This window comes from Bombina bombina, chromosome 7 (assembly GCF_027579735.1).
Source record: "Bombina bombina isolate aBomBom1 chromosome 7, aBomBom1.pri, whole genome shotgun sequence".
NCBI lineage: Eukaryota > Metazoa > Chordata > Amphibia > Anura > Bombinatoridae > Bombina > Bombina bombina.
Window position 1 is genome coordinate 504139019 of NC_069505.1, and position 21690 is coordinate 504160708.

The window sequence follows — 21690 nt, forward strand, 5'->3', positions numbered from 1 at the left end:
ACAATATAGCAATCCCAATTTTGCCTTTTCATACCTTGCAATATTGTGACAATCGCAATTAAGGGTTGTCATATTTCACAATATTGCGATCACGATTTTGCGTTGGTAATATTCATAATATTGCAATTGTGATTTGCATCCCACAATCGTGATCACAATATGAAATGTTACAAATGTTAAGTCGCAATATTGTGAAATATGAAAATTGCCATTGTGAATGTGCATTCGCAATATAATGTAAATATAAATATATGTAAAAATTCCCGCTTAAGGACACAAAAGAAGATTAGTACAATCACGCTGTCAGTTTACATATATATTCTAACACAATACTATAATATATATATATATATATATATATATATACACACACATATATATATATCATATACCCACAATCCCCTATCTCCTATAGGTGTATTATTGATATGTTTTACTCACTATTGTATTGTATGAACAGAGGATGAGTTTCTGTTGACACGTGTATCTTGTATTGTCTTACAGCACTGTGTAAAGGGATCATTTACATTACACCTTCGATGTAGGTGTCGATGCTGCTTTGAATATATCACCGGTATAAGAGAAGCATCGCCACACACTGTAATGTATGGTGAAATGTCTCTCGGGGGTGCTGCCTTTAAACAGTACTATCAGCCGTTTTGAATATTTTTCCGGCTTTATTGACATCACAACTGATTTTTTTTAATATCTCTCTGTCTCGCGGCACTTTTGATTATCGGGGCCAAAGTGGTCGATTTATTAAGCAGCGGATTCTGCATCGATGCCCCAACGTTTCTGGTTCACCAGAAAGAGAAGTTAAGAAGTTTTAGATAGCGGACTGAAATCATCCTGATACGATCGGTATGATTAATGGCCCCATCTAGGGGCCGATTGGCTACAGCGAATCATGTCCGATCAACCCCTAATAAATCTACCCCTTAGTCTCTACAAGTACCAAACTCTTCAAATGACAGTGACATAGTTATGTGCTCAGTCCCTGCTAGGAGCAAAGTGTACTAATGACAGTGATATGTTTATGTGCTCAGTCCCTGCTAGGACTAAAGTGTACTAATGACAATGACATGTTTATGTGCTCAATCTCTGCTAGGACTAAAATGTACTAATGACAGTGACATGTTTATGTGCTCAGTCTCTGCTAGGACTAAAGTGTACTAATGACAGCGACATGTTTATGTGCTCAGTCCCTGATAGAACCAAAGTGTACTAATGACAGTGACATGTTTATGTGCTCAGTCTCTGCTAGGACTAAAGTGTACTTATGACAGTGACATGTTTATGGATTCAGTCACTGCTAGGACTAAAGTGTACTAATGACAGTGACATGTTTATGTGCTCAGTCACTGCTAGGACTAAAGTGTGCTAATGAAAGTGACATGTTTATGTGCTCAGTCCCTGCTAGGACTAAATTGTACTAATGACAATGACATGTTTATATGCTCAGTCCCTGCTAGGACTAAAGTGTACTGATGACAGTGACATGTTTATGTGCTCAGTCCCTGCTAGGACTAAAGTGTACTAATGACAGTGACATGTTTATGTGCTCAGTCCCTGCTAGGACTAAAGTGTACTAATGACAGTGACATGTTTATGTGCTCAGTTTCTGCTAGGACTAAAGTGTACTAATGACAGTGACATGTTTATATGCTCAGTCCCTGCTAGGACTAAAGTGCACTAATGACAGTGACATGTTTATGTGCTCAGTCCCTGCTAGGACTAAAGTGTACTAATGACAGTGACATGTTTATATGCTCAGTCCCAGCTAGGACTAAAGTGTACTAATGACAGTGACATTTTTATAGGCTCAGTCTCTGCTAGGACTAAAGTATACTAATGACAGTGACATGTTTACCTGCTCAGTCTCTGCTAGGACTAAAGTGTACTAATGACAGTGACATGTTTATGGGCTCAGTCCCTGCTAGGACTAAAGTTTACTAATAACAGTGACATGTTTATGTGCTCAGTCTCTGCTAGGAGTAAAGTGTACTAATGACAGTGACATGTTTATGGGCTCATTACCTGCTAGCACTAAAGTGTACTAATGACAGTGACATGCTTATAGGCTCAGTCTCTGCTAGGACTAAAGTGTACTAATGACAGTGACATGTTTATGTGCTCAATCTCTGCTAGGACTAAAGTGTACTAATGACAGTGACATGTTTATGTGCTCTGTCTCTGCTGGGACTAAAGTGTACTAATGACAGTGACATGTTTATGTGTAAAAGATATATAAAAAGCGCTAGGACTTCCCTCCTGGTTAAAAAGTTAATAGTAAAATACAAATGTGAATATGAGAAAGGGGCTAATAAAAGCTATAAATGTTAAAACTAGGAGACACGTGCAATTTCAAATATTAGATGTAATTTGGATAGAATAGGGTGCTCTGACCAACTCAATAAATAGTAGAGATAAATGCAAAAAATGCTTTCAGATGTGCAATTCTTAAAATAGTCTATATATATATATATATATATATATATATATATATATATATATATATATATATATATATATATATATAATTTATGTATATATATACATTTAGATTTTATTATATGTATTGCATTTTATATATTGCTTTTTAAATAAAGAATATGAGAGTTACCAAATGACTATTACAGAAAAATGAAGGTTTTTATTAATGTAGAGAGCCGGATCACTACATTAACCTTTTTTTAAAGAGCACCGGTAACGTCATAGAATCCAAAACCCAATCAAATTGAAGGGGGCATTATTTAAATCAGTGGGCTAAGGAAACACAGTATCTTGAAAAAGCCTGTGATACGGGTGAAACGCGTAGAAACTGTGTTTGTTTTTGGAAAGCTATATGAACTATTAGCTGTAAAAAGCTACAAACATTATCATCAACATCCCATCAATTTGAGGTGTGTTATTTACCTCGTCACACTGCTATATACTAAATCAGAGGACCGTTACCTGCGTACATTGTAGTACTAAGTGCAGGGTGAATATCGTGTCCCAAGCTGATCGTTACCTGTGTGGATTGGAGCACAGGTGAGCAGATAATATCACCGGTAAAAAGGTAAACTTGCGCAAGTTGAAAAAACCGGACCCAATCGACTAACATCATCAGAAGCTCTAAGACCGTGAGTTATTCAAATCTATTGCAAGGAGGTAAGAACACCTGCAAAGCGGGTTATATTTAAACTTTCTCTGAAAAGATACAATTGGTTAGATTTTACACTATATCCTCCTGCATTGTAAAAGATATCTGAAAACGAACTATTCATAAACTATTTCTGAAAAACGGATTATCCACAACTTTTACAGTGGCTGGCCACCACTACCACACTAAAGGAAAGAAGTTTAACTCGACTAATTTTGAAAAATAAAATTGCCGCCAAGAGTTTGTAGCAGCGAAGTAGTTAAACCGCTGTTTGTTCTCTACATGAATGTTAACCCACATTTGTAAATTCAAGAGTTTGTAGCAGCGAAGAAGTTAAACCGCTGTTTGTTCTCTACATGAACGTTATCCCACATTTGTAAATTCAAGAGTTTTTAGCAGCGAAGTAGTTATACCGCTGTTTGTTCTCTACATGAACGTTATCCCACATTTGTAAATCCTGCTACCCTTTTTTTAAGGCTATCCAAAGAAAGTGATCATATTTGGGGTCTCTTAATTTTATGTAAATTTTATGTAAATTGTATCTATTTTTATGTAAACTGTATCGATTGATTGTTATTATAAAAACATTGTATTAATTCATTTTGGTGTGGAATCAGCATTATTACACTCTAACTTTTGGTGTTAAAATTAGTATTATCTAATATTAACTTCTAATTTGTATTCTTTTAGACCACAAATACCTTTATAAAATCTCATCAAGGGGGTCACAGTTGTTTTTTCCAAGGGATTTAAGTTTTGTATTAGCATTTTCAAGAGTGACCTAAAGACCCTAGTTGGGCACGTTTACTTTTCCTATATGATAATATCTCTTATAGAAGAAATTTATTAGACTATTTACTAGACTATTTTAAGAATTGCACATCTGAAAGCATTATTTGCATTTATCTCTACTATTTATTGAGTTGGTCAGAGCACCCTATTCTATCCAAATTACATCTAATATTTGAAATTGCACGTGTCTCCTAGTTTTAACATTTATAGCTATTATTAGCGCCTTTCTCATATTCACATTTGTATTTTACTAGTGACATGTTTATGTGCTAAGTCCCTGCTAGACCAAAGTGTACTAATGACAGTGACATGTTTATGTGCTCAGTCCCTGCTAGACCAAAGTGTACTAATGACAGTGACATGTTTATGTGCTTAGTCCCTGCTAGACCAAAGTGTACTAATGACAGTGACATGTTTATGTGCTCAGTCCCTGCTAGACCAAAGTGTACTAATGACAGTGACATGTTTATGTGCTCAGTCCTTGCTAGGACTAAAGTGTACTGATGACAGTGACATGTTTATAGGCTCAGTCTCTGCTAGGACTAAAGTGTACTAATGTCAGTGACATGTTTATGTGCTCAGTCCCTGCTAGAACTAAAGTGCACTAATGACAGTGACATGTTTATGGGCTCAATCTCTGCTAGTACTAAAGTGTACTGATGACAGTGACATCTTTATGTGCTCAGTCCCTGCTAGGACTAAAGTGTACTGATGACAGTGACATGTTTATGTGCTCAGTCCCTGCTAGGACCAAAGTGTACTAATGACAGTGACATGTTTATGTGCTAAGTCCCTGCTAGACTAAAGTGTACTAATGACAGTAACATCTTCATGGGCTCAGTTTCTGCTAGGACTAAAGTGTACTAATGACAGTGACATGTTTATAGGCTCAGTCTCTGCTAGTACTAAAATGTACTAATGACAGTGACATGTTTATGTGCTTAGTCCCTGCTAGAACTAAAGTGCACTAATGACAGTGACATGTTTATGTGCTCAGTCCTTGCTAGGACCAAAGTATACTAATTAAAGTGACATGTTTATGTGCTCAGTCCCTGCTAGGACTAAAGTGTACTAATGACTGACATGTTAATGGGCTCAGTCCATGCTAGGACTAAAGTGTACTAATGACAGTGACATATTTATGTGCTCAGTCTCTGCTAGTACTAAAGTGTACTGATGACAGTGACATGTTTATGTGCTCAGTCCTTGCTTGGACCAAAGTGTACTAATTACAGTGACATGTTTGTGTGCTCAGTCTCTGCTAGGACTAAAGTGCACTAAGAACAGTGACATGTTTATGTGCTCAGTCCCTGCTAGGGCTAAAGTGCACTAATGAAAGTGACATGTTTATGTGCTCAGTCTCTGCTAGGACTAAAGTGCACTAATGACAGTGACATGTTTATGTGCTCAGTCCCTGCTAGGGCTAAAGTGCACTAATGAAAGTGACATGTTTATGTGCTCAGTTCCTGCTACGACTAAAGTGCACTAATGACAGTGACATGTTTATGTGCTCAGTCTCTGCTAGGACTAAAGTGTACTAATGACAGTGACATGTTTATGTGCTCAGTCTCTGCTAGGACTAAAGTGTATTAATGACAGTGACATATTTATGTATTATGGACCAAAGTGTACTAATGACAGTGACATGTTTATGTACTCAGTCCCTGCTAGGACTAAAGTGTACTAATGACAGTGACATGTTTATGGGCTTAGTTTCTGCTAGGACTAAAGTGTACTAATGACAGTGACATGTTTATGTGCTCAGTCTCTGCTAGGACTAAAGTGTACTAATGACAGTGACATGTTTATGTGCTCAGTCCCTGCTAGGACTAAAGTGTACTAATGACAGTGACATGTTTATGGGCTCAGTCTCTGCTAGGACTAAAGTGTATTAATGACAGTGACATATTTATGTGCTATGGACCAAAGTGTACTAATGACAGTGACATGTTAATGGGCTCAGTCCCTGCTAGGACTAAAGTTTACTAATGACAGTGACATGTTTATGGGCTTAGTTTCTGCTAGGACTAAAGTGTACTAATGACAGTGACATGTTTATGTGCTCAGTCTCTGCTAGGACTAAAGTGTACTAATGACACTGACATGTTTATGTGCTCAGTACCTGCTTGGACTAAAGTGCACTAATGACAGTGACATGTTTATGGGCTCAGTCTCTGCTAGGACTAAAGTGTACTAATGACAGTGACATGTTTATGGGCTCAGTCACTGTTAGACCAATGTGTACTAATGACAGTAACATGTTTATGTGCTAAGTCCCTGCTAGACCAAAGTGTACTAATGACAGTGACTTGTTCATGGGCTCAGTCTCTGCTAGGACTAAAGTGTACTAATAAAAGTGACATGTTTATAGGCTCAGTCTCTGCTAGTACTAAAGTGTTCTAATGACAGTGACATGTTTATAGGCTCAGTCCCAGATAGACCAAAGTGTACAAATGACAGTGACATGTTTATGTGCTAAGTCCCTGCTAGGACTAAAGTGTACTAATGACAGTGGCATAATTATTGGCTCAGTCCATGCTAGCACCAAAGTGTACTAATGACAGTGACATGTTTATGGGCTCAGTCCCTGCTAGGACTAAAGTGTACTGATGACAGTGACATGTTTATGTGCTCAGTCCCTGCTAGAACTAAAGTGTACTAATGACAGTGACATGTTTATGTGCTCAGTCCCTGCTAGGACTAAAGTATACTAATGACAGTGACATGTTTATGGGCTCAGTCCCTGCTAGGACTAAAGTGTACTAATGACAGTGACATGTTTATGTGCTCAGTCCCTGCTAGGACTAAAGTGTACTAATGACAGTGACATGTTTATGTGCTAAGTCCCTGCTAGGACTAAAGTGTACTAATGACAGTGACATGTTTATGGGCTCAGTTCCTGCTAGGACTAAAGTGTACTAATGACAGTGACATGTTTATGTGCTCAGTCCCTGCTAGGACTAAAGTGTACTAATGACAGTGACATGTTTATGGGCTCAGTTCCTGCTAGGACTAAAGTGTACTAATGACAGTGACATGTTTATGGGCTTAGTCCCTGCTAGGACTAAAGTGCACTAATGACAGTGACATGTTTATGGGCTCAGTCCCTGCTAGGACTAAAGTGCACTAATGACAGTGACATGTTTATGTGCTCAGTACCTGCTAGGACTAAAGTGTACTAATGACAGTGACATGTTTATGGGCTCAGTCCCTGCTAGAACTAAAGTGTACTAATTACAGTGACATGTTTATAGGCTCAGTCCCTGCTAGGACTAAAGTGTACTAATGACAGTGACATGTTTATGTGCTCAGTCCCTGCTAGGACTAAAGTGTACTAATGACAGTGACGTGTTTATGGGCTCAGTCTCTGCTAGTACCACAATGCACTAATGACAGTGACATGTTTATGTGCTCAGTCCCTGCTAGGACTAAAGTGTACTAATGACAGTGAAATGTTTATGTGCTCAGTCTCTGCTAGGGCTAAAGTGTACTAATGACAGTGACATGTTTATGTGCTCAGTCCCTGCTAGGACTAAAGTGTACTAATGACAGTGACATGTTTATGTGCTCAGTCCCTGCTAGGACTAAAATGTACTAATGACAGTGACATGTTTATGTGCTCAGTCCCTGCTAGGACTAAAGTGTACTAATGACAGTGACATGTTTATGTGCTCAGTCCCTGCTAGGACTAAAGTGTACTAATGACAGTGACATGTTTATGTGCTCAGTCCCTGCTAGGACTAAACTGTATTAATGACAGTGACATGTTTATGGGCTCAGTCTCTGCTAGTACCACAGTGCACTAATGACAGTGACATGTTTATGTGCTCAGTCTCTGCTAGTACCACAGTGCACTAATGACAGTGACATGTTTATGTGCTCAGTCTCTGCTAGTACCACAGTGCACTAATGACAGTGACATGTTTATGGGCTCCGTACCTGATAGGACTAAAGTTTATTAATGACAGTGACATAATTATTGGCTCAGTCCCTGCTAGTAATAAAGTGTAGCAATGACAGTAACATGATTATGATGAAAAGTTGATTACAAACATTGACCTATTAAACACTGCATTTTCTCATCTAGCACTGACACAACAAAATGTCTTGCTAAAAATATCCCTCTCCATCCTTATCTAACACCTACTCATCTAGAAAGAAAACTGCAATCAAAAGCATTGTCCTAGTATCAAACTTGAAGAAAACTATATACATGTAACATAACTGACTATCGGCTAGATTACGAATTTTGCATTACGGCTTTTAACGCTGAAAAAATGGCAATTTCAGTGTAAAAGCACTAACAGAGCTATTCAGAGTCGTATCAGTATAGCTATACCGCAAGCATTTTAATTCAACGTCAATCCCACATTTAAAAAAATTACGTTTTTGTGCTGGTATTACAGTTTGTGTGGTGAGGCTAAAAAGCTTGCGTTATATGCTCTATACCAACACGATCCATACCGCCATCTGAGAGCAGTAGTTATGAGTTTTGCGCCACAAAAATGTTTCACAAAACTCATAACTAAAGTGTTACAAAGTACACTAACACCCATAAACTACCTATTAACCCCTAAACCGCCATGCCCCCGCATCACAAACACTATATTAAACTTATTAACCACTAATCTGCCGTCTGCCACATCACCGCCACTATAATAAAGTTATTAACCCCTATTCTGCCGATCCCCAACACCGCCACCACTAACTAAACCTATTAACCCCTAAACCGCCAGCCCCCAACATCACTACTACTAAATAATTTGATTAACCACTAAACTGCCAATCCCCCCACATCGTCACTAATAAATTAAACTATTAACCCATAAACCTATCACCCCCTAACTTTAAATTAAAATTACAATATCCCTATCTTAAAATAAATAAAAACGTACCTGTGAAATTAAAAAAACATAAGTTTAAACTAACAATTAACCTAAGATAACTATTATACTAAAATTAAAATAACTACAAATTAAAAAAAACAACTAAATTACACATTAAAAAAACCTAACACTACTAAAAAATTAATTCTAAAATTACAAAAAAATAAAAAATACTAAATTACAAAAAATAACAAACACTAAGTTATGTAAATTAACAAACAAAATTATCCAAAATAAAAACAATTACACCTAATCCAATAGCCCTATAAAAATAAAAAGCCCCCCAAAATAAAAAACCCTAGCCTACAATAAACTATCAATAGCCCTTAAAATGGCCTTTTGTAGGGCATTGCCCTAGAGAAATCAGCACTTTTACCTGTAAAAATACAAAGACCCCCCAACAGAAAAACCCACCACCCAACCAACCCCCCAAAATAAAAAAACTAACTAACAAAAACCTAAGCTACCCATTGCCCTGAAAAGGGCATTTGTATGGGCATTGCCCTTAAAAGGGCATTCAGCTCTTTTAAAAAAGCCCAAACCCTAATCTAAAAGAAAAACCCACCCAAAAAGATTTTAAACAAACCTAACACTTACCCCCAAAGATCCACTCACAGTTTCTGAAGTCCGGACATCTATCCTCATCCAGGCTGCGAGAAGTCTTCATCCAGGCGGCATCTTCTATCTTCATCCCGGCGGCGCAGAGCGGATCCATCCTTGAAGACTTCCGTCAAGGAGCGTTCTCTTCATACGGTCACCGCCGTACACTGGATCTTCAATGCAAGGGAGTCTTTTCAAAATGGTGTCCCTTGCATTCCTATTGGCTGATTTGATTCTTGAAATTCAAATCAGCCAACAGGACGAGAGCTACTGAAATCCTATTGGCTGTTCAAATCAGGGTTTGGGCTTTTTTAAAAGAGCTGAATGCCCTTTTCAGGGCAATGTAAAAGGGCTAAATGCCATTTTGAGGGCAATGCCCATACAAATGCCCTTTTTTAGGGCAAACGGTAGCTTAGGTTTTTGTTAGAGTTAGTTTTTTTTATTTTGGGGGGGTCTTTGTATTTTTTACAGGTAAAAGTGCTGATTTCTTTAGGGCAATGCCCTACAAAAGGCCATTTTAAGGGCTATTGGTAGTTTATTGTAGGCTAGGGTTTTTCTTTATTTTTTTTTTGGGGGGGGGGGGTTATTTTTATAGGGCCATAATATTAGGTGTAATTGTTTTTATTTTGGATAATTTTGTTTTTGTTATTTTTGTAATTTAGTGTAATTTTAGACTTACATTTTTTTAGTAGTCAGGTTTTTATTTACGTGTAATTTAGTTTTTTTTAATTGGTAGTTATTTTATTTTAGTATAATAGTTTAGTATAATAGTTATGTTAGGTTAATTGTTAGTTTAAACTTAGGTTTTTTCAATTTCACAGTTAAGTTTTTATTTATTTTAAGATAGGGATATTGCAATTTTAATATACAGTTAGGGGATTATTAGGTTTAGGGGTTAATAGTTTAATTTAGTTTTATGTGATGTGGGGGGCTGGCAGTTTAGGGGTTAATAGGTTTATTTAGTGGCGGAGATGTGGGAGGCCAGAGGTTTAGGGGTTAATAACTTTATTATAGTGGCGGCGATGTCGGGAGGGGCAGATTAGGGGTTAATAACTTTATTTAGGTGGTGGCGATGTCAGGAGCAGCAGATTAGGGGTTAACTTTATTTAGGTGGCGGCAATGTCGGGAGTGGCCGATTAGGGGTTAATAACTTTAGGTGTCGGCGGTGTCGGGAGTGGTGGATTAGGAGTGTTTAGACTAGGGGTTTATGTTAGGGTGTTAGGTTTAAACATAACTTTTTTTCCCCATAGACATCAATAGGGTTGCGTTATAGCGATCGCCATTCCGCATTTCAGGTGTTAGTTTTTTTTCTAACACCTTCTCTCCATTGATGTCTATGGGGGAAAGCGTGCACGTGCACGTCAAAGCAGCCCTTGGATTTTGTGCGGCATGGAGCTTATTGCCACCATATCGCATGCACAAGGAGGCTTTTTAGAAACTTGTAATGGCAGCGCTATGGGGGGTGAAATAACGCAACATTTGTTACGTTCGTTTCGCACCCTCTATAGCTCTATAAACTCGTAATCTAGGTGTATGTTATTTTAAAAACAATTGAATTCAAAGCAAATTTTAGTAGCACTACCCATATTAACTCCTGAATTTCATGTAATTTGTGGTGATCAATACCAGAGAAGAAAAAAGTTCCATCCTCTGTACTTTAACACTTATACAAAAAAGATGCATAAGAAAGGCTATTTTTAGATTTTGAGGTGTGCATTATTTGACTCATCTAATACTTTTGCAGATGGGGGAGACATATGGCCCTGTATGCACCATTTTTATGGGGTCACGACCCACAGTGATTCTGACGGGATATCAAGCAGTGAAAGAGGCTCTAGTTGACCTTGGAGATGATTTCCTTGGACGAGGTCCACTCCCAGTGTTCGACCGTGTATTAAAAAAAGGCGGTAAGATATGTCCGTTCATCAAAGCTTGAAATGTAGAACAACATGTACATGTATGTGATGATTGATATTGTAGATCTCAAATAACACAAGGGTAGAAATGTATCAAGCAGTGCTTGCTGCTTGCTCCGCATGATGTTTCCGGCTTGCCGGAAACATAAGTTAAGAAGCAGCGGTCTTAAGACTGCTGCTCCTTAACTCATCTGCCACCTCTGAGGTGGCGGACTGTAATCATCCCGTTCAGATATGATCGGGATGATTGACACCCCCAGCCAATTGGCTGCGAATGGGAAGGGGCGGCATTGCATAAGCTGTCGGCATTTAGCGATCTCAGATGGACATGTTTTGCTATAGCGGATCATGTCCGTCCGACATATGATAAATCTGCCCCCTAATTTTATTCCTTCCAAATGCACATTCTTTTTGGAACTCACTTGTTATAAATGCCTTCAAATCATTCAATTTTATTCTATATATGAATGTTGCTCAAACTATGACCTTCATTCTGATTTGAGTTTGCAGAATAAAAATATTATATTCATCTTGGAAATCTGAACAAAAAGCATATTTGAGCCATCTAGTGAAATTGCTTCCTGCTATATCTGTATGCTGGTTTCTCTCAATCAATTTTATGTTTTTTTACAAAAGTTGATAACCATTATCAAGACCACCAGTTAACTCTGCATTTAGCAAAACCGGGTATATGCTGGATTTTGGTGTCGTACCTTTATGCAAGTTAATTATAGAGTCCCAAGTGCTGAAGAGGTGTCTATGGAACTCTAAATGTAGACAGGCTGAGGGTCTAAGTTCCTTTGGGACAAAAAATCATAAATTATGCTTACCCTATAATTTTCTTTTCTTCCGATGGAAAGAGTCCACAGCTGCATTCAATACTTTTGGGAATTAAGAACCTGGCCACCAGGAGGAGGCAAAGACACCCCAGCTAAAGGCTTAAATACTCCTACCACATCCCCCAGTTATTCTGCCGAGGAACAAGGAACAGTAGAAGCAATATCTGGGTGAAAAGGTGCCAGAGGAATAAAAAAACAAGTCGCCCCATATACAAAAAGACGGGTGGGGAGCTGTGGACTCTTTCCATTGGAAGAAAAGAAAATTATCGGGTAAGCATAATTTATGTTTTTCTTCCTAAATGGAAAGAGTCCACAGCTGCATTCATTACTTTTGGGAAAACAATACCCAAGCTATAGAGGACACTGATTGCCAAAACGGGAGAGTACAATAGGCAGCCCATTCTGAGGGCACCAGGCCTGAAACCCAATACCCAACAAAAAACCCTGCTTCGTCCGAAGCCGAGAAAACAAAAAGGGAAAAGGCCCCAAGGACACTGACCAGCAGATAGCCCGGAAGCCTAGCCAGAGACCGCAACCTTAGACACAACTAAGCCAACAGTCCTCCAGGAGACACTGTCGCCCAACAGACAGTCCCCACCACACACCCTTTACCAAACCAAATAGGAACCGAAAGGTTACCACAAATTTCATAAAAGGAAAACCCCCCAATCAGACCAAGGTTGCAAGACCTAAATGGGCCCTGACAACAAGGGGAGGCCACCCCCAATCCAAATAGAAACCACAAGAATAAGAACCAGTAGAAGAACAGATAAAAAGTTCTCCCAACATCCAGCAAGGGAAGGAACATCTAGCTAGTACTTGATCAAGGGGCAAGAGCTGTAACTGGTTGCAAAGAGCAACCCTTCACTTGCCAGGCAGTAAGACAACCATTGTCTAGGAACAACTGAAAACGGAGACCAAACATCATCCGAACTCAAAAACCTGAGGAATTCAGGCAAAATTACATGTAGCAGACCCAGACGAAGGTAAACACCTGAGTCAAGAACACGCAGCCATCCTCAGGATGACACAGAATACTTGCTAGAAGCGGTTACCAAAATGTAGATTTCTAAACCTCCACTACAGAAGGCACACTCTAGGCATCCGAAACCGCCAGACCTACACACAGGTCACGAAAATAAAAGGAGAGCCCAGAACCTAAACGAGGACAAAGGCACCCCCCAAGATCCGAGAGAACAACGAATCTCAGGACCTACCTCCAGTCGGGCCAGCCCAAGCATCAGCAGGTCTGAAACCAGTGGACCAGAAAAACCCCAGGCTCAAACAACAATCGGAAAAAATGGCACAGCCATTACAATAGTGCTCGGATGCCAACCCGAAATACCCCATGGAGACTGTTGACAAGGCCGCAGACCTAGAGATCTAGCTAAAGGCCCAACATAGACTCAAGGTGGAGCCAGCAAGTCTCCAAATTGACAGAACAACCCAGAGAGCATACCTCTCTCCAAAACAGGTTAGCCCGTCTGTCCTAACCTCCTGAAGCCAGGAAAAGCCCTAAGGTAGGGACCACACATCCGAAAGAAGGATATAAGACCCCCAGACAAGGGGGGCCAACAAACGAGCCGGAAGGACATAGCACCTGCCCACAAGACACAGCCATAGGCTGAACCGAGAGAACAAAACTCCAACTCCCTGATCTGAAAAGAATCCCCTGAAGATATTAACTGGCTAGCTCACAGACAAGGTGCCATAGCTGCAGTGGTTCCACAGTCAACCCCTTTCCTTGCAGAGCAGCGAAGCCATCACACTCTATTAGCAAGCCAACCAAGGGAAACCGACCAAGGCGAAAGGCAAGCCCAGGGGGCATTGGCACCCAGACAAACCTGGTCAACTGAACCAGCTCAACTAGCCCAACCAAAGGACACCGGACAAGTTTCCTGGAACTGGGGAACCCCAGACCAGCTCTAGATCCTAACAGTCCGGTACAACCCGTAACAGCATCGACAAAGGAAACACTCAGAAAAACCTCAGCCATAGTCTCCACATCACCCCCAAAAAATCAGAGGAGAAGCAGAAAGAAGGATGCGGAACATCCCTTAGCTCCGGGTAAGAAACTCTAAACAGAGCTCAAGGAGACCACACTGCCCATGTCCCTACAAAGGAACCAACTTCCGAAGGAACCAGAGGAACGGATAAAGTCTGAAAGGTCTCAAATAGAGAACCACAACAGGAACAAGTCCAAGGACAATTCCAGAGCCTCATAAGGCCAAACCACTCAAAACAGCAGTAAGGAGATGCTAAGCCCCCAATCCTCCCAAGAGAGGTAGGAAACTCTAGGCCCCTAGGAAATCGGAGCAAAGAGAGTGATGCAGCAGAACTCCACTGACATGGTCACCAGATTGAATGCTGAATGAGGACTGACACAATCCTGCCAGCCATACAGATCATTTTAGAGTATTTAGCTGAAATTGTAAAAAAACAAGAAAACACACAAATAATAATGTGAGCACTCAGCACCCCACTAGACCAGCCAGGCAGAGCAGGCTCCACGTGTCTGAATAAGCCACAGAACAGAAGATCTGAATCCCAGGAGGACCAGCCGCAGCGGGGGTCATAACTATCATGTTGGCTAAATCTTTCTCAGAGGGGAAGATAAAACAGACAAACCTAGGACTAACGTGTCCCTTAACAAACTTCCGAAGAAGCAACCAGAGAGAATTGATCCCAGAAGTTCCCGAAGGAAACACATAATCAAAATTAAAAGACATCCTAACCGGATAAAAGAAAATATAAGGCAACCCGTAGGTTAACGCCCAGGAAGAAAGCAGGCATACCCGCAGGACCAGCCAAATGGAACCCTGATCTTCCAACAAAAAAATGGGAAAGATCTCAATAATCAGACAATTTTGGAAATTATGTCATCCCCTCATGTCTAATAATAATAATAATGAATTCTTGCTTTTTGATTTTTATTTTATCTAAATAGCATCTTATAATTAAGCTATATAGCATTCACACCAAATAAGCTTAGTTAACATTGATCACTATAGTTAAAATTAATATATCCTATTTAGAAGAAACATACTAAACCAACCCATTTTTGCTCAAATAACCAATTCACATTTATCCCCGTGCTGTTTATGCGCATTCACACAACTTTTTTACTAATAATATCTTCTTACACTGTATTTTTTTGGGAACAGGGTAGTGTTTATGCAGGGGTAAGATTTGCGCACCAATAACCTTTTTAAAATTAAACCCGTAGGTTAACGCCCAGGAAGAAAGCAGGCATACCCGCAGGACCAGCCAAATGGAACCCTGATCTTCCAACAAAAAAATGGGAAAGATCTCAATAATCAGACAATTTTGGAAATTATGTCATCCCCTCATGTCTAATGAGGTGAGCCATTTGAAGTAGAAGACTGCGGATTCCCGTATCCGTTAAGGATAGGATCCTCTAATAACTCAAAAACGTGTCTGAGTAAAACGCGAAGACGCGCAATTCTGTAATAAAAGGCACAACACTCAGGGACAGCTATACCTGCAGGGAACTGTATAGGCTCACCCAAGGCCGGTAGACCCGGGACGATCGGGCACAAGCACAAACACAAATAAGCGTCTGGACATAATCGCCAAAAATATGTGAAAGCGAAAATGAGCTGCAACCTCCGGGGGGAACAATCTGCCCTGTAATGAGGGATAAACATAATCCCTGTAAGGAGGGATAAACATAATCTGGGTTACCCGCATGTGTAGTAGTTGGGAGCGGTAGGGAACTCACCTCTTGGAGGACAGAACCCCCAAAGGTGGATGGCTCATCAGACTCCTGATTCTCTGAGCCCAAGGAACAGGGCGCTCTAGTACGGCATATCGAACATAACTGATTGACCTGTGTCAACGGGGCCAATTCGCATTCTTCACAAGTCGAAGAATCTGAATCTGAAATTTGAACAGTCTCAGCATCAGAATCCTCCATAACTAGATAGAGGAGATAATAATATGGACTAAGAAAAAACTTAAACGGCACCTGACACCCACAATGGCTGGGGCACTCACCACCTCCTAGAACCAGACACAAGCAGACTCTAATTTTTCAGTCGCCACACGGTCAGGAATGCAGAAATGGAAGACCAGAACGTAAACATGTCCAGTTACAAGGTGAACCATACAGTCCAAAAAAAGCGCGCCCAACCATAAGGTCGCGTCACTTCCAAAGGCCTTTATGTTCTAAGCCGAGAGCCCAGTTAACACTACACATAAGCAGATTGAATCACATAACAAACATGATTAAAAAAACCCTGTTCAATAATCCCCCTCGGGAGATATTAACCCTTGATTCCAAGATACCAAAGGAGCCTCATTGAGGCCCTATAAATATACTTAATAAGATACCCCAAAAGATAGTTCCTTACGGGAAAACAAAATAGTTACAGTACATTCTGATTAAGTAAAATGAAACAATCTTACCGGAATCTACGCCGGGGAACAGGAACACGGCCCTTCAAGTGTTACGAATAGTAGCAGCGCCTCCACCATAGACGAGAGAAGAAAGCAGGCAGCGAAGCGAAGTTCAACAATGCTGATTGCTTGTGGAGCTGTTAATATGAGTCGGGATGGTTTCGCAGAAAGACTCTCCCTGCATCTCCGGACTCTAACTTTCCTCCAGGCCCTCACAGAGAGACTGATAGGATTACTTAAAACTCTTGTCTCATGTCAAAGAGTACTACCCTTCATAAGAGACTAAACAAACATCTGATACTTCTCTGCCAACCTCCTGGGGCGAAAGGCAAAGACTGACTGGGGGATGAGGGAAGTGGGAGGAGTATTTAAGCCTTTGGTTGGGGTGTCTTTGCCTCCTCCTGGTAGCCAGGTTCTTAATTCCCAAAAGTAATGAATGCAGTGGGGACTCTTTCCATTTAGGAAGAAAACAATGAATCTACTATGGGAGCTTTTAAAATATGGGAATCCACAGATATACAGAATTTTAAGTCTACTGAGCCTTGCCTATACAAAATTTTCTAAAGAGAGTGACTGCCTCATAGTAATCTCTAATGTTTATGAGTCCTAGACCGTGTCATTATAACTTGTCTCTGCTAATTCTATGTCTACTTCTAGCCCATATGAAAGAGTCAATCTATCCCTGGAGTCTCTTTATATACCAGTTGGGTAAGTGAGAGGATAGAGCCTATAAAATATATACAATTCTAGTGAGAGTGATCATCTTTAAAGCTTGAATTTGACCCCACCATGAGATGTGTTTATCTGACCATGACTTCAGGTCTCTCAAAGTGTTGTTAAGAAGGATTCTATAATTCTTATCAAATAGTGTATAATTCTTATCAAATAGTGTATAATTCTTATCAAATAGTGTATAATTCTTATCAAATAGTGTATAATTCTTATCAAAGACTGAGGAGAGCAATAGATTTCTAAATACTTTATAGTTTCAGATTAAAGCCAAATAAGACAGCTAGTGCTTAAGGACTGTAAATCACTGTAGCATAATGAGATATTTAAGATTTCTGCATATTGACAGCGAAGTTAGGGAACTGTCCAAAGGCAAGATTACATGTAGAGCCATTTTTAACGCTCCTGCTCGCACAATAACTCTGCTAGAAGTAAGCTTTTTGCCTGAGTTGGGTAGCACTCCTATTACAAGTTGAAAGTAAAAAGTATATATATATATATATATATATATATATATAGTTGATTATATATAGGTATAAAGTTATACAGATATATATATATATAGGAATATCTATTTAAAAATATATAGAACATAAGTCTCCTATGTGAAGAACATTGGAATGTGAAATATTTACAGTACGTACACAGTTAAACACTTTATTAAATATGAATATTGCATAAATATGTTTTTACATGTTTTCATCTACTTAACTGGAAAGGGCTTCAATGCACTTATATATATTTCTAAATTGTCTAAGATGTACACAAATGGAATTAGTGATACTATGACAATCAAATAACTGTAAAAGATAAAAACAATGTTATAATGATAATATGATATGAAATAAAAAGCCTGTGTGTGTAGAACAGTTAATATTTAAGACAATGGCAATGATGAAGCCGCTCCAGTTGAAACTGATATTCGTGCTTCCAGCATATTCATGGGAAGAGGTTGTCCTACATCTAAAGTTTGAAATAGGGAGAGGAAATGTGGTTCTAGAATATCATTAAATGTCTTTTAGTAGGAGTTTGGAAGCCCATCAGGACCAGAGCTTTTTCCTGAAGGAAGATCTTTAATAGCCAATTGGATCTCAGATAAAGAGATGGGTCATCTAAAGAGTTAGTTTTGGAGGGTTAGAGTTTGGTGATGTTCGCATCTTTAATGTATCAGATCATCTGTGTGAAATGGTCTAATGCAGGGGTGCTCAAAATGTAGATCCCTAAGGCGCTACTGGTAGATCACGGCCGATGTGATCAAAATGATGTGGTCAAGTTACGTGATCTCAACACTGGTGCGTGAGTAGAGTATGGTTGCTAGGGATATCGCTTTATCTACCGCAGTGTGTGAAGGGGCAGTTCACTAAACAGTCTGGTAGTCAGACACGAAAAGTGCTACAGGATTGGATCTTGAGGGACATCAATTTCAACCAAGGTAGTTGATTTTTGAACAACAACACAGTTGGCCTATCAAAAGCATGGTTGAGTGAGTACTCTCCCAATGGATATGGCGGTAAAGTATAGTTAGGAGGGTAAGCGTCAATAGATAGATAAAGTAAAGACGGAGGCTGCTGTGCTATGCTAAAGGTCTGATTGACGTCTGGCAAATGAGTGTGTTGACCCAGTAAGAAATGGTCTGCATGGCGCGCTATTGAAATTTATTTGTGTAAGTCTCACTGGTTCATATCAGGCCAAGCCCGCGGTGCAAAGTAAAGGGGGTCAGAGGCAGTAATTTGAATGCAGTGTTTTGTAACATGGCACAAGGGTTTGCTCCTGTTATCTCGAATTCAAGTCAGTGCTACTTTTGTCTTCAGGATTAATCTGTTGTATTTTTATGCTTTTGCACATCCATGTGTTGCTAAATCATGCAACCTTAAAGGGATATGAAACACACATTTTAATTGTTTTCATGATTCAGATATAGAACATGCAATTTTAAACAACTTTTTATTTTATTCCTATTATCAATTTTTCTTCATTCTCTTGGTATCTTTATTTGAAAAATGCAGGACTGTAAAGTTTAGGAGCCGGCCCATTTTTAGTGGGTAGATCTGGTTGAGCTGGTCATTTAAAAAGTAGATCCCAACACAAAAAAAGTGTGGGCACCCCTGGTCTAATGAAAAGTGAGTATGTAAATTATAGAGCTGGTTTTAGAAATAGCTAAGATGATTCGCTATACTTTTACTATCTTATATGTAGGTATAAGCTGTTGATTTTAGCTTCTGTTTAAAGTTCTTGCTTTTAATGCCCTCTCTCATTTTGGACCTGTCATATTGCCTTAATAAAAATCTAGAACCTTGATCTGTGCCTCTCTAGTTCAGCTCTTTTCTGATTAAGAGAATTAATTAGTTCAGTTGTGTAGTTAATGATCATATTTTTGTTTATATATTTGTTTTTTTTAAATAGCATTTTGCTTAAGGCACTTGCCCATCATGACAGCCTTACGTGTCTCCCAGAGGGTAAGGGGGGCCGCATTGTGTTGTAAATATTCCCGCATAGTTCTGGCCAGAATTTTTAACGTAGGGGGATGTCCGAGTAGTGATTAATCTAGCTTCTATATAAATGGATTTATAGGGTCTACCAGCCAGTCCACTGACATTAAGATTAAGCAATGGTCAGATCATACTGTAGGGCCTATGTCCGTATCTTTTATGAGAGCTAAACTTGTTTGATCAACCAATATATAGTCAATGTGTGTGTTTTTTGATCAAGGGTTAGAGTGTGTTGTGTGGGTATTCTCTATGAGTCAATCAAACTCAAATGTTTAATGCATTGATACAATATATTGGGGGTATATAAGTTAGTGATCGCATTGTCAAAGAGTCCAAGGTAGGATCTAAAGTTACACACAGGTCTCCACCCATGATTAAGGTTCCATTTCTGGACTCTTGAATGATGGAGAGGAGTTTTCTGAAGAAAGTGGCTCTGTTCGAGTTAGGGGCATAAACGTTAACTAAGGTGATCAGATGATCAAGTAGCAAACCAACTAGTATTAAAATTTTCCTTTCTACATCTGCTAATTTATTTAAAATTTGAAAGGGGATTTACCTATGGAATAGTATCCCTAACTCATTTTGGTTTTATCTGAGGAATTAAAGATACCTACAGTGAAGTATATGGGGTAGATTTATCAAGCAGCGAATGTTGCAATCTACCCCCAAAGTTTCAGGTGCGCCTGGAAGTTAACTTAAAGGGACAGTAAACCTTAAAAATAATGTTATATAATTCTGCACATAGTGCAGAATTATATAACATTATATTAGCCACATTTTATAAAACCTAATGTACCCTTTTAATTTTTTTTTAAAAAAAACGCTGTTTTACAGACCCGTTCTTTGTACTCTGCTGAGCGGGTCTGTTATATTCACACAGTTCATCGGGCCAGCTGTATAGTCACAGCCCGGCCCGACCGCGCCATAACACTAAGTTCAGCTCGCTCCGGCTCCGTCTGACAGCAGGAGCGAGCTGCACTTAGTCTTATGGCGCAGTCGGGCCGGGCTGTGACTATACAGCTGGCCCGATGCGCTGTGTGAATATAACAGACCCGCTCAACAGAGTACAGAGAGCGGGTCTGTAAAACAGCGTTTTTTTTAAAAAAAATTAAAAGGGTACATTAGGTTTTATAAAGTTTGGCTAATATAATGTTATATAATTCTGCACTATGTGCAGAATTATATAACATTATTTTTAAGGTTTACTGACACTTTAAGAAGCAGCGGTCTTAAGACCACTGCTCCTTCAAGGGATACTGAACCCAAATTTTTTCTTTCACGATTCAGATAGAACATGCAATTTTAAGCAACTTTCTAATTTACTCCTATTATCAATTTTTCTTCGTTCTCTTGCTTTCTTTATTTGAAAAATTAGGCATCTAAGCTATTTTTTTGGTTTAGAACCATGGAAAGCACTTGTTTATTGGTGGGTGAATTTATCCACCAATCAGCAAGAACAACCCAGGTTGTTCACAAAAAATGGGCCGGCATCTAAACTTACATTCTTGCATTTCAAACAAAGATACCAAGAGAATGAAGAAAATTTGATAATAGGAGTAAATTAGAAGGTTGCTTAAAATTGCATGTTCTATCTGAATCATGAAAAAAAAATGTGGGTTCAGTGTCCCTTTAACTCATCTGCCACCTCTGAGGTACGATCGGGATGATTGACACTCCCTGCTAGCGGCCGATTGGCTGTGAATGTGCAGGGGGCTGTTGGCATTTAGCAAAGTCGGGCGGACATTTGATAAATCTACCCCATAGACAGTAAATTTGGGTCCGGCTGTATCTCTGAAGGTCTCTTGGATAAAAAATATGGAGTCTTTTTGTTTTGAGAACCATATCAGGGCTATTGATCTTTTAGTGGGTGAATTT

At 39.3% G+C, this 21690-nt stretch overlaps 1 protein-coding gene across 1 annotated transcript in view; it reads left to right on the forward strand.

Annotated features, from left to right (window-relative positions):
- The window catches only part of LOC128666897 (cytochrome P450 2G1-like), a 92052-nt gene that overhangs the window by 1386 nt on the left and 68976 nt on the right, over nt 1-21690 (forward strand). Inside the window, exon 2 of the mRNA XM_053721708.1 lies at nt 11168-11330. Within this exon, the coding sequence (XP_053577683.1) occupies nt 11168-11330 (163 nt within the window). The remainder of the gene's footprint in view (nt 1-11167; nt 11331-21690) is intronic.